At 42.6% G+C, this 12,436-nt stretch overlaps 1 protein-coding gene across 1 annotated transcript in view; it reads right to left on the reverse strand.

The window, feature by feature from the left end:
- Positions 1-3,280: 3,280 nt before the first annotated feature.
- The window catches only part of NINJ1 (ninjurin 1), a 34,174-nt gene continuing 25,018 nt past the window's right edge, over positions 3,281-12,436 (reverse strand). Inside the window, exons 3-4 of the mRNA XM_077822625.1 lie at positions 11,846-12,011; positions 3,281-5,456 (exon numbers count right to left, since the gene is read on the reverse strand). Of these exons, the coding sequence (XP_077678751.1) occupies positions 11,857-12,011 (155 nt within the window). The 3' untranslated portion in view covers positions 3,281-5,456; positions 11,846-11,856. The remainder of the gene's footprint in view (positions 5,457-11,845; positions 12,012-12,436) is intronic.

Consider the following 12,436-nt stretch of genomic DNA (forward strand, 5'->3'; position numbering starts at 1 on the left):
TATCTCACTTTTAAGTTCTCTACCATATTACATGCCTTCCTGTTGTATCTATGCCTTGCCAAGAGGCCTACACCATTGTGATATCAGAGGTAACTCAACCAATCACCTCCCTTACCCTACAGGTAATTTACATGCAACAATTTCATTGGTAGTATCATGGAGACTGCACAGATGGTGGATTACTGGGCCCAATTGCCACATCCATGTGGCAGCAGGGGCTTTCAGCTACTAATATAATGTTACTGGGCTAGACGTAACTTGTGACAACAGCAGCCATGGATGAAATGGGGGCCAGACTTTCCACACAGTTTCCTGGTAAAGTGAGTCAGATAATCTGCCTGGAATCTGCAATTCCACCTGACAATGGTTTCCCAAATAATCTCAATTATTATTCAGATTACAGTACTGTATATTACCAACTGTATGAAATCACTTAGTTTTCTGGATTTGACAACCTGTAAGCGGGCAACCATGCCTGAAGTGCCCTCCCATGACAGACCACAGCACAACACACGTGCCTCTACACTGGGCTCTTGATTAAATAACACCCAGCCTTGGGGCCAGTTTATTACAAAACATAAATGCAAATAGTCTGTAACAGAAGTCCCAAAACATAGTCCATATCTCCCCCACTCCCCAGGAATCTAGTTCTTAAGACTGCTCTTCCCAGCACGAACGCCCCCAGCCTCTCTGCTGGGAGTGCATCCATACCATTCTCCAGTGTCTTCCACCACACGTAGGCTCCTATTAGCCCTCTTCTCTCCCTCTGCCAGGACAGCTACCCCAGCCTTCCAGCTGGATTGCAACACCACGCTTCCCAGTAGGAACCCCAACACACACTACTGGGAGATCATCCTTGCCCAGGGACCATCCCTCTCTCCCCCTGCTCCTCTCGCTGTTCCCCTAGATCCAGCTCTCCACTGTGGAAACATCAGTGGGTATTCTGCTCTGCTGCTCCCTTGCCTTCAGTCTTGTCTGGCCCGCTGACTCTAGCTTGGGGAAGTCAGCCAGCAAACCCCTCTTGCTGTGCTCCCTGCCTTCAACCTTCCCCCAGGAAACACCTTCCACAGTCCTGTGGTAGCTCTTGCCTGCCCTGACTCCCACTCATCCAGCTCTGATTCACCAAGCCTGTCTCCTTTCTGATTTGTCCATGATCCCTTAGCCCCAATGCTGCTTGACCCTATTATCTGGCCAAACTCGGAGCACCTGTTCTGGCAGAGTGGCTCTGGGCCTCCCTCATTTACAGGATCCAGTCACCCTGTGACACAGCCATCACAAGGCAAAGAGACCAAGGAAAGGATGTCCAATGGAGAACTTTTCCTAGGCACAGAACAGTGGCCATGTGTGAAAGAACTGAGTTCCAAAGCAAATTTACACACACACCTATCAAAACAAGCGAGTACAGGTCTGGCATACACTAAGCTGTGCAGCTCTTAGCAGCGTGCAGGGGTAGAGTTTTAGGGGGGTTTTATTATTATTATTCTCTTTCTGAGTAAAGGTTGAAATAAACCAGAGATACATTTACCATTTCAGTCCACTTTATAGCAACATTCTGCTGGAGAACAACTTCCAGCTGTTTACGAGTTTTTGGGCATACACCCTAGAATAACTTTGCAGACCAGTACATTTGGTCATTGTAACTTGCTGAAGTGAATTAAAATGAAACCAAGAGAGCTGAAACATTAAACAGCCCTAGAGCTGGAGGTACTGATAAACATAACCTAAACAGCATGTGTAACTCTTGCCCTACTTCCAATTTGCTGAATACAGAGCAAGATGAACTGATATGAGCCAAGACGGCCAGTAAAAGCTCATCTTGCTTCATTATTGATGATTTGTTTTTAACTGAAACTTTTGCCTAGAAACAAGCAGTTTTTGACCATGGGGACAGCTTAATAGACCAAGAAGCTGTAGAAAATGACGCATTTATCTGATACCGCTAAGAGAAGTTCATCTAGGATTTTAAATAGGTGCCCAATAAGAATTTTTTTAATGTGACTAAATTATTTACAGGTGAAACAACTTGGAGAAGCTTTTGCCTGATAAAAAATACATGATCTTTAAAGGCCTCAGTGTCTTAAAAATATAGATTGCATGACTGAAGACATTTTGCAATTCTCATTTAATTGCAGTAAAAACATGGCAATAAAACATCCGGCCCTTTCATCTGGCAAAAGTTATTCAAATCTAAGGAACACGGTGAGGGTGTTTGGTATCTTTTGAAAATCAGGCTTTTTACTCAGGGTCTGTTGTTTTTTTTTCTTCTTTTCATGTGCTCATAATCCATAGTTGAGGCCAACTTTTCAGAGTTCAGCAGCAGCTTCCATTGTGACACTTGGTGTCCAGATTTTCAAGATTTCAAGCATGCTGGGTAAACGGGAGCTGAACGCTCTAGAAAATCTGTCTGCTGTGGTAGGTCCTCAGCTGTCTTGAAAATCTGGCTCTTAATTTCTGGATACACATGCCTAGCTCTCAATAGCCAAGAGAGAACGTTTTTTAGCTAGGGTACATTTTCCCCAGAATCCATTGGGAACAGACTGTATCCAGCCATAATTTCACCACTTGGTGTTTTGGATCCAGTAGATTCTCTCCCCCCTGATATAATATAAGCAGCTAGAGGATGGGATATCTTTCTGGTGGAAAATACTATGAGAACAGCTGTTCCTATGATGTTTTCAAGGAAAAACCATGGAAAGAGCTGGTTCCCTTACATGACAGTGAGAATGAAGCTCAAGTAGCAAAAAGAAACTAAAAAGGAATGGAAAGCCAATATATAAAAATTGGAGACTGAGAAAAGGAAAGAGAGACAGACGGAATGGAGGAGACAAATGAAGCAAACACAGAAATCTAGAAAATGCTTTGACAATTTAGAATAAATAAAGGGAAGGGAAACTGATTTCGTCAAGTCATATAGAAGCCCCAAGGATTGCTCTAGAGATAAGTGTTCTGTGTTGGTGAGTAAAAAAACCCAGGTCCCCAGAGGCTGCTTAATGCAGCAGATGAGTCTGCAGGTAGTAAGCAATTGAGTCCCTTGTACTTCTCAACCACAACTGTTAGCCAGTGAAAGGTATTTAAGTGTGAAATGAGCCCTGTTTTGGCTTTCTGTGTCTGTAAGGATGGGGAGGAGGGAGGAAGGAATTAGAAATAGACTGAGCCAAATTCCAACCGGGTGCAAGCAGCAGAAACTCCAGTGAGGTCAATGGAGTCATTTACATCAGGTGTGCACTGTGGGGTAATAAAATGTCTGAAGGTGGAGAGTAAATGAGAACCAGAAACAAAAGTAAGAAAAATGATTTATTTATCAATAAAAAGAGGAAAGTTGTACTTAGAAAAATTCATGCTATTCTGCAATCAGAAATACTTAGGATCCCAACCTGAGTTAAAGGGTCAGAATCATTTGTCTTCCCACTGCAATGGCTATTTAGTTAGGGTTACACCATGAGGATGTACTATATTGCATAGTACTATATTTTGCTACCTTTACACATGCGGCACACTCAAAGCGTGTAGATCAAAGCCACTTGCTGATATTTATTTATGAAAACTACATGTTCAGAAGGGTTCCACCTGCAGTTTTACTATTGTTGCATTTTTTTGTGTTTTGCTTTTTTTAATGGAAGAAAATCTTTATTTTAAGCAGTCAAGCAATGATGTTTTACCAGTCAACACACTGCAATACAACATTGAGAATATTCTATAATACAGGTACATTCTGATATTCCTTCATTAATTTTAATAGAAGACAAATTAAATGTTGGGGAAACTTGTGCTAAGTGCCTCATCTCACAGCTGCTCCAAGCTACATTTAAATATATACAACATGTCATTAGAAGCAGTATTTGCCAGAAATCTTGCAGAAAAAATTTTGACCAGAAACAAATCAAGAAAAGATTAATATTCTTCTATGTTGCTTGTATGTATATATTTTGCTACTAGCAATATAGAAAAACAGTAACTTGCTTTGTCTCTGGTTAAAGGATAATTCTTATGTAACCTACAGTACACAAGATGAATCTCTAAACCCAGTTATTCATAACTAGAAGAGAGGATTATCAATTTAAAACTGTAAATGAGCGCTGCTGTTAACTCTCCTACAAGCTTACACTTTGGGCTACAAATGTATAAAATAAAGTGATAACACAAGAAATATATTAGTATAAATTTATATGTACAAGAAAGTTAAAATGCAAGAATACTAAAAATCCTTCTACTTGCAAGTAAGATCAATTAGAAGTAAAAGGTTTAAAATACTTTCAGTGGCAAAACTCGCAATATACACCATTGCCAGCAACAGTATGCCCTCCGAAAAACTTTTGCTTCCTGTGCCAGCAGGGAACATGAGCCCTTGAGGATCTTTTTCTTGCTATCTCTTTAAATTTATTACTTAAAAAAAATGTTAATCAGTCACAAACTCACAAAATCAAATAAGTGCAGAGATCCGGCTTTTTCTCAGAGGGAAATTTGCCCCTCTGTATCGTAATTTGATGGATTAGGTGTGACTTAATACCTTACAGGCCTTGCCCTGCCCTCTGTGCAGGGATAAATGTCGCCCTCTGTCCTTAAGTTACTCAGTGGTGCCTAACTATGGCAGCATTTTTACAAGCCTTTTCAAGGGGTGCTAGAGCTGCGGATAATAATCATCCTGTATGGATTGGAGGAAAGCAGCGACTGAGAGTGAGAAACTATGCAAAGGGACTACTTGTGGGACCCTGTGCCAAAGGGAGGGAAGGTTTATGCAGGCCCTTGTGATCCAACCGACAGAGAAACTGGGCCAATAAGTACTTGAGAGAAAAATTGGGCAAAGGAAAGCTTGTTAACTCTTGTTCCTACTGGATTCCTGTCACCTTGGAAGAGGTGGAGTTTTTGGTTTAGCTGAAGAGACAAACAGCTCCCTAGAAAGAGGGGGAAAATTAGGCCTGGCCATCTTCAGACAACATAAAGGCATTCCACTACAGCAATATGGAATATAAATACCTAGCTACAACTGAGAGAGGTTAGGACAGTATGACTGTGCCAGAACGTAAGACCCTTGGTTTCCATAGTGGAAATGACAGCAATTTTTGTTGTGTAACTTCTCATCCATCAAGAAAACAGGAGGCACAAAAAGTGAGGAATCCAACACGCCTTTGGAGCTCATGCCATCGCTTTATGTTCCCTGTTGAATGCATTCACATTGCATATTTCTCTGAAGAACTCCTCCAGTTTCTATAGAAATTGAGATGCCAGACTCTTCGAAGGTAGAGTCAGTGAACTAGCAGTTAAAACACTCAACCTTTCCACTAGAAACTGAACAAATTACATGTTTAATAGGATGAAAATCCCAGGCACAGAAAACAAGTCATTTGAAGGAAACAGAAGAATGCTGGCTTGAAGAACTTCAGCTTCTCCTTTCTGTGTCCAAGTTTAACTGGCTCACGTGCAGAAGTACTTAGAGGAGGGGTCAATGGTTCAGATCTCTGAAATAAAATGAAAAGCAATTAAGGTCAATTATGTAAGAATTACAGTGACTCACAAGTTCCCTCGACAATGGAATAAAAATCTTCTGCCATGTTGGCTTATCGTACGGCAAAGCTGGAAAGTGCCCACTTCCACCCAGCATGGTCCTTCACAAGTAACATGCCAACATAGTCCTTCATGAGCAGACCAGTGCCTGTTACAGACTCTGGGAGATGTCCAATGAGGGCCTCACTTCTAGCTGCCACTCTGTGTTTGGCTACCAGGGGCTGTATTTTTGCCAAAATCCCAGTGAGAAAAGAGAGAGTTATTTTCAAAGATCTATAAAGACTGTACATGAGTGAATGGGCCGATTTTTTTTTTATTTTTAGTAAAGGCTGCATGTGCCAGTGGGCAAATAATTAATAGATTCAGATGGCAGAAGGGACCACCATGATCATCCAGTCTGATACAACAGGCCATAGAATTTCCCAAAAATAATTCCTAGAGCAGACCTCTTAGAAAATCATCCAATCTTGATTTTAAAATGATCAGTGATAGACTGATCGCACAACCTTTGCTAAACTGTTCCAATGGTCAATTACTCTCACCCTTAAAAAAAACTTGCACCTTATTTCCAGTCTGAATTTGTCTAGATTCAACTTCCAGCCATTGGATCATGTTAGATTTTTCTCAACTAGATTGAAGAGATTATTATTAAATATCAGTTCCCCTTGTAGACACTTACAGACTATATTCAAGTCACCCCTTAATCTTCTCTTTGCTAAATTAAAATCTGAACAGATCCAAAGTACCTTTTTCAGAAACCCCAAACCTATACCAAGTAAGGATTAAAAAGGTAAAGGACCCAGGCACAACTCTGAGTTAGCCATTCAAGTTGAGAAGTATGTGTGTGCCCGCACGTACAGTTTATAGGTCGGACCACAGCGACAGAGTCTTGTGCAGGTGATAGGACATACTTCTCTATCTGACCTCTTACCACCAAGGTAAATTAGTTGCTGTTTTGCCCTCATTGCAAACTGGGAAATTGAAATCTCTATTACAATTTCAGTCAGACAGCCTCTGTGGTAGATACATAACCCTGTGTGCGTACAAATGTTGTGGATGACTAATGAAACATATACCTATGTACGCTCTGCTTATAAAGAGAGGCATCCACTGGGCAGAATGCAAGGTTTTAAAGGTTCCCATTGGGATCACAGAGAAGGAACATTCAGACTCTGACTTTTCAGAAAGATGGTTACTACGAGTTAGACACTCCCAAACATAATGTAAAGAGGGAAAAAAACCCCAAACCTTTGGGCCATGTGTTTTTTCTAGCATGTTCACTGCCCAGGGCAATGAAACAAAGAAACTCCTACATAAATGCTCCATAGAATCCTCTATGCCCAATGGAGACAGCTAAATAACATGATATTTCACAAAACCACAGCAACTGAAAAACAACGGTTTCCACAAAATGCCTATAGCTCCGCCACGTATGGGGTGGAGGAGTGGTGGGGGAGAGAAGCAAAGTCAATGGGCAGGTGGTAGAAATCTGCAGGAGGAAGCACTTGTGCATGTTTTAGAGGGATGATGTACAACGGACATAGAAACCAGCATGGCGTGTTAATTCTGCCCAAAGCACGATTGGCTTGTGAAGCCTGGAAACAGATGACTTGTGGATCGCATGTAACAGCTGCAAGTCCCATTAAGATGTTCACTGCTGAGTCCTGTAGCTGTGGAGGATCTCACTGTTGGAGAGACAACGTGAAACCAATTCTCCCAAGTGCCAATGATAAGTCTAAAATCCGTTCAGGAACTAGTGCAGGAGATATGCACTGCCTACCGAGTGAGTGGCTCTTTACAGAGGACACTTGTGCTCCAGAATTGGTTACTAGCTAGCTTCTGCATAGACTTTAAGGTGTTGGTTATAATCTATGAAGCACTAAACGGTTTGGTTTGGGACCAGCCTATTTGTGAGACTGCCTCCCTCCTTGTGCCGTGAGAGGGTCACACCAGCGGTGAGTCAACTCTGCTATACCGTTGTATTACTATCAGTAGGTTGTTATTACAGGTAGAGCTGGTAGCAATACCTGTAGTTAGGGCTGGCTAATATTTCATCTTATAAGCCTCTGTTTTCTGTATCCACTTAAACTAAAGTGTTCTATGCCAGGTATTTGTCCCATGCTGTGGCTTTTTTTTTAAACTTTGGCATCAACTGCATAGCCATTCCTGAGAACAGGTTTAGAAACAAATAGTTTTGAATTTTAAGTGTTTCCAACTATCTTTGTCTCTTAGTGCCTGAAGGAGGGATTTGATGTTTGGCAAAGGAATAGTCCTGGGGCACGAAGTGCCTTTTGTTGTCCCGTGAAAACTCAACTAGATTTGATGAAGTTACAAGCCCTGAAAATTGCTATCTGGACACTCTGTATAGCTGATTAGAAGCTAGTTGGTAAAATCTCTGAACATTCCTTGTGCACAGAGTATGCTCTGGCTACACATAGCTCCCTAACAAAAGCAATTACCCTGAGCATGCTTCAAGACTCTACTAAGCATCTCATGTATGCTGCAAAGGGAAAGGTGTGCTGGACTGGGAGGAGGAATCCACTCTTTCTGGTCTCAACTCTCTGCTGACTGGTGTTAATGATTTTATGCACTTCATGGCCCTAACTTCTTAGCAAAGGCCCTCATACCCTCTACCTTAAAAGGTGTGCAACTATTATTTTGCCCCTCCCTTCACATTCTCCCATTTTACAGATGGGGTAACAAAGTTCACTTCTGGGAGAGCTGGGACTAGAACACAGGTCCTGAGTACGACAGATTCATCTGCTTAGTCATGCTGCCTTTCAGAACAAATGAGCCAGATTTCTGTGGGTGGCTGTTTGTAACCCTTGGATGACAAGCCCCTCCAGAGTCAGGAATACAGCCTCAGACTTCTGATTGCTAATGTTCTGTTGCTGTCTAGCAAAGAGTTATTATGTCCTGTGCCAAAGTAGTCTGCCCTCTTAATGGTAATGGTACCTAAGGATCAGTCTACCCCCACTAACTCATGTGGCACTTTGAGATTTTGAAAGGCCTGATTATATATTGTGACGGGGCAAGGCCAGATGGCTATAGAAAAGTAGTGGGAGATAGATATATTAGCTCCAGGCTAAACAAATCCTTGGTACCAGGATAAGTGAAATGGCAGCTGCTCCAGGTCAATTAAGACACTTCCAGGTCAATTAAGAACTTTCCAGAAGGCAGGGAGAATGCTAGGTTGATTGGGACACCTGAAGCCAATCAGGGGCTGGCTGAAACTAGTTAAAAACCTCCCAGTCAGTCAGGTGGGGGCGCATGTCAGGAGCTGTAGGAGGAAGTTGCACTGTTGGAGAGACTGAGTAGTACACACCATATCGGGCACAAGGAAGGAGGCCTGAGGTAAGAGTGAAGTGGAGCTTGAGGAAGTGAGGGCTGCTGTGTGGGGGAAGTAGCTCAGGGAATTGTACATGTCATGTTTCTAAAAGGTCAGCTACCATAGCTGATACTATTAGGGTCCCTGGGCTGGAGCCCGGAGTAGAGGGTGGGCCTGGGCTCCCCACCGGCCACCTTTGCCCCCTGATTAATCACTGAGACTGGGAGATAACAGAGACTGTACAAGGAAGGATAACTTCTCCTCACCTCCCTCACTGGCTTATGATGAAAATGGCTCAGTAGACTGTGACCCTTGTCTCTAGAGAGAGAAGGGTTATGTGGAGGGTCACAGTGAGCCTCTGAGGCTAGCAAAATCTGCCAGGAAATGCGGGACCCATGGAGGCAAGGACAGAGTATTGTCACAATATATACACATGAGGCTGTAGGAGTTATTGATGGTCCCAGGACCACTCCCTTTCTAAGAGGTGTTTGGGAGGAAATCCCATCATTGTGTCTTTAAAGGCCAGGAGCAGGAGGCTTCTAGAGAGGGTGGGGCAAGGCTCCCCTCTCACCCAACTATCTGGGGATGAGCTGGGAGAAGGACACCAGCATAAATCCTGCCTCCTCCCTCACAGCAGGGCAGACACTAGCAAGAGAAGGCTGGCCCGCTGAATCCTCTGACCCTGAGGATGCAGGTGTGGGGAGGGAAGAGAGAAGGGCCAGCTGAGGCAGAAGCTATCCCAGGTCCTACTGAGGGCTAAATTACAATTCAGCTTCAGGGAGGAGACCTGGGAACTCCTGGCTTAAGGAGAGAGATAATAACTGACTGAATTACCCAGCTCCAGGAGGAGCGCTCGGGCTCCTCGTTAGGGAACAACCTACTGGACGGGAACAGAGCCCACTGGTGGCTTTCAGTTAAAGGTTCTTCTGGTCTTTGGGGCTTATTTGTTTGGGACGTTTGTTTGGACTTGTTACCCCTGAAAAAGGATTGAACTCAGGTTCACCCACCTGCGCGGCTGAGCCACGTAAACACCTGTGAGGAGGAAACTGAGGCAGGGAGTGCCTGCAGTGCTACAGGGTAGTCATGCCCCATGACATGTCCCCTTCTAGTGGCAAGTCCAAAAAAAGAAGTTACTCCTTTAGATCCACAGCACAGATCTCTCTCACTTTAGCTAAAGGTCTTCAGTTCCAATTCTGCTGGTGACCCTAGCAGATGTTAGATATGATTCTAAATGATGGAATTTGGGTTTTTCTCAATTTTCCTTTTTAAAACCCCAAGAATCCACGTACAAACACCCTACCTTTAAAAGGAAGTTGAGGTTGCAGAGTGGAGCTCTTAAAAGCGAGGGAAATATGAGAATTAAAGTTAATTAAGGAACCTTAATTTGGCCCCCTTGTGTGTATGCATTATGGTAGGATAAATACAGAATTACCTAATACTAGTTCAGCAGTTCCCTTGCCTCACCATTGAACAGTATGGGGTATGAATGAGGAAAAGGGTTGTAAGAAGTGAAAGAAAGTTTAGATATGAGGGCTGGGACCTAGTAGTCTCCTCTTTGCTTCCATTGCTGGCTCTTGCACAGGCTTCTTGTGTGATGTTAGACAAGGCTCGAGGGCTGAACTAAGGTTGCACAGGCTTTTGCAATTCCAGAATTCCCTAACCTCTGAGTGCTTGACTTTGCAACCATAGTGTTCATAGTTTTTCTTTTTTTTTTTTTTTTTTGTATGTAATGCTAGAGAATGCTACTCTGTAGAAGGGATGAGGCTGACTGAGATGGTTGTTCTGACTTCGTAATTTTGAATAGCTGGCAGGGCACTTGGAGCAAATATATGGATGCCTTTTTAATGTTACATTTTTGAAATAAAATTAATGTAACTGTCTTTGCTGCTGTTTCTGGAGCTTGCCCATCTGATGGGTGATGTGTATGAGGCTGTGCAGTGTCATGTGGGATTAGTGTGGGGATCTGGCATACTATGGGATTACTACTGGCAGTTCCATGCAATGGTTTCGTCCACAGGCCTTCTTGAAAAGGGATTTGGGATTAAGAGGACATGCCCCCCTGTGCAGAGGGCCAAAGCAAGGCACATGGTATACAATTTAAATCCTCTGTTGAGGGTGTAAGTGTGATGGTAGTCGTACCCTGTTCTTGGGCTTGCCTTCTGCGCTGTGATGAATTTCAGCCAGAATGCAGCCTCTCAATGTTGCTGAGATCTACATTTTGATCTTTCACAAACTCTTCTATGCTTACATAGAAGGGTAAATCAGAGCCTCTTATTTTCAAGTACCTTCCACATTGAGGAGTAGCCTTACACTGCTCGGGTGGGGGAAATAACACAGTTCTACCACATTTATCAAAGCAACCTATAGTGCAGAATTTCCTGGGTTGGGCTTCCTACAAACAGGAAGAAGTGCATCCTGGGAAAACCACAGGGCACAGTAAATGAAGTCTAACATCTCTACTGCTGCCTAACATTGTATTGGGTTAACAATAAACCATACCAGTAACTTGGATAAAGTCTTTTATGTGTTAATAACTGACTGGCATAGCAATATACTGCAAATGCAAACCTGCCTAGTAAAAAAGCTTTTGTGGTAGAAGGGTAAAAGTACAGTTTTCAGTCCCTTGATTTGGCTTTGTGAGCACTGAGAAGAAGGAGTGGCTTTTCCTGAGGCATGCTCTCTACGACTTCACAGAGGGAACATATGAGGGGCCCCTCTTGGAGTACAAAACTGTCTTCTATATGCCTAAGTCTTTTTTTGCGCTTTGCAGTCAAAATCCAGTATCAAATTCATTGATAATCCCTAGTATTTATAATCTCATTCAAGAACAGTGTGAAGAATACACTTGTTCTCTCTCTACAGAGATCATACAGATAAACTTTAAAGGGGGAAATGGCCAGGTTCAAAAAAACCATGATTTTCAGGCTCTGATGAGGAGTGTGGGAGGCTGTATGAGTGGGTACTGTCGGTTGGGTGGAAGGCAATAGAAAAAAATTTGAAAGGATCATAACTCACCTTCTTGTCACTTACTGTCTTGAGGCTGTCTCAGCCACTGGTTTCTGCACTCCAAAGGCAGTGATAAAAATATTCACAACTACTATAATGAACACCAGTCCAGTTGCAAGGTTATTGAGGACATCCAGCTTGGCATGTTTTGCAGGGTTATTAAGGTCATATTTTACTTGAAAGGAAAAGAGAAAAGTGGTATTTTTACTATCAAAACACATTAACATACATGGTAAAAAGCTTTTTATTATTTATCTTATATAAAGATTTCTCTTTACCCCTCACTAGATGCCAGACCCATCCGTCCTGCAAAAAGGGAAGTTAGCATTGCAGCCAATGTTGCAAAATCTGAGGACTAATTTCATTTGTGATGAATATGTAATATCCTCTTATACTGTAAGAGCCATATTCTGCTCTTAGATACATTTGTGCAGCTCCCACTGACTTGCTATGTGTAGCTAGATGCAGAATGTATCCTACAGAAAAGATATCCCCAACACTTGTAGCTCTTAATATTCCCTACAGTACATTGAATTTCTTTCCTTCCAAAAGGAAAACTGTCATAATGCAAAATTTAAATATTTTTTATTACTTTACCTC

Source organism: Eretmochelys imbricata, chromosome 7, assembly GCF_965152235.1.
Source record: "Eretmochelys imbricata isolate rEreImb1 chromosome 7, rEreImb1.hap1, whole genome shotgun sequence".
Taxonomy (NCBI): domain Eukaryota; kingdom Metazoa; phylum Chordata; order Testudines; family Cheloniidae; genus Eretmochelys; species Eretmochelys imbricata.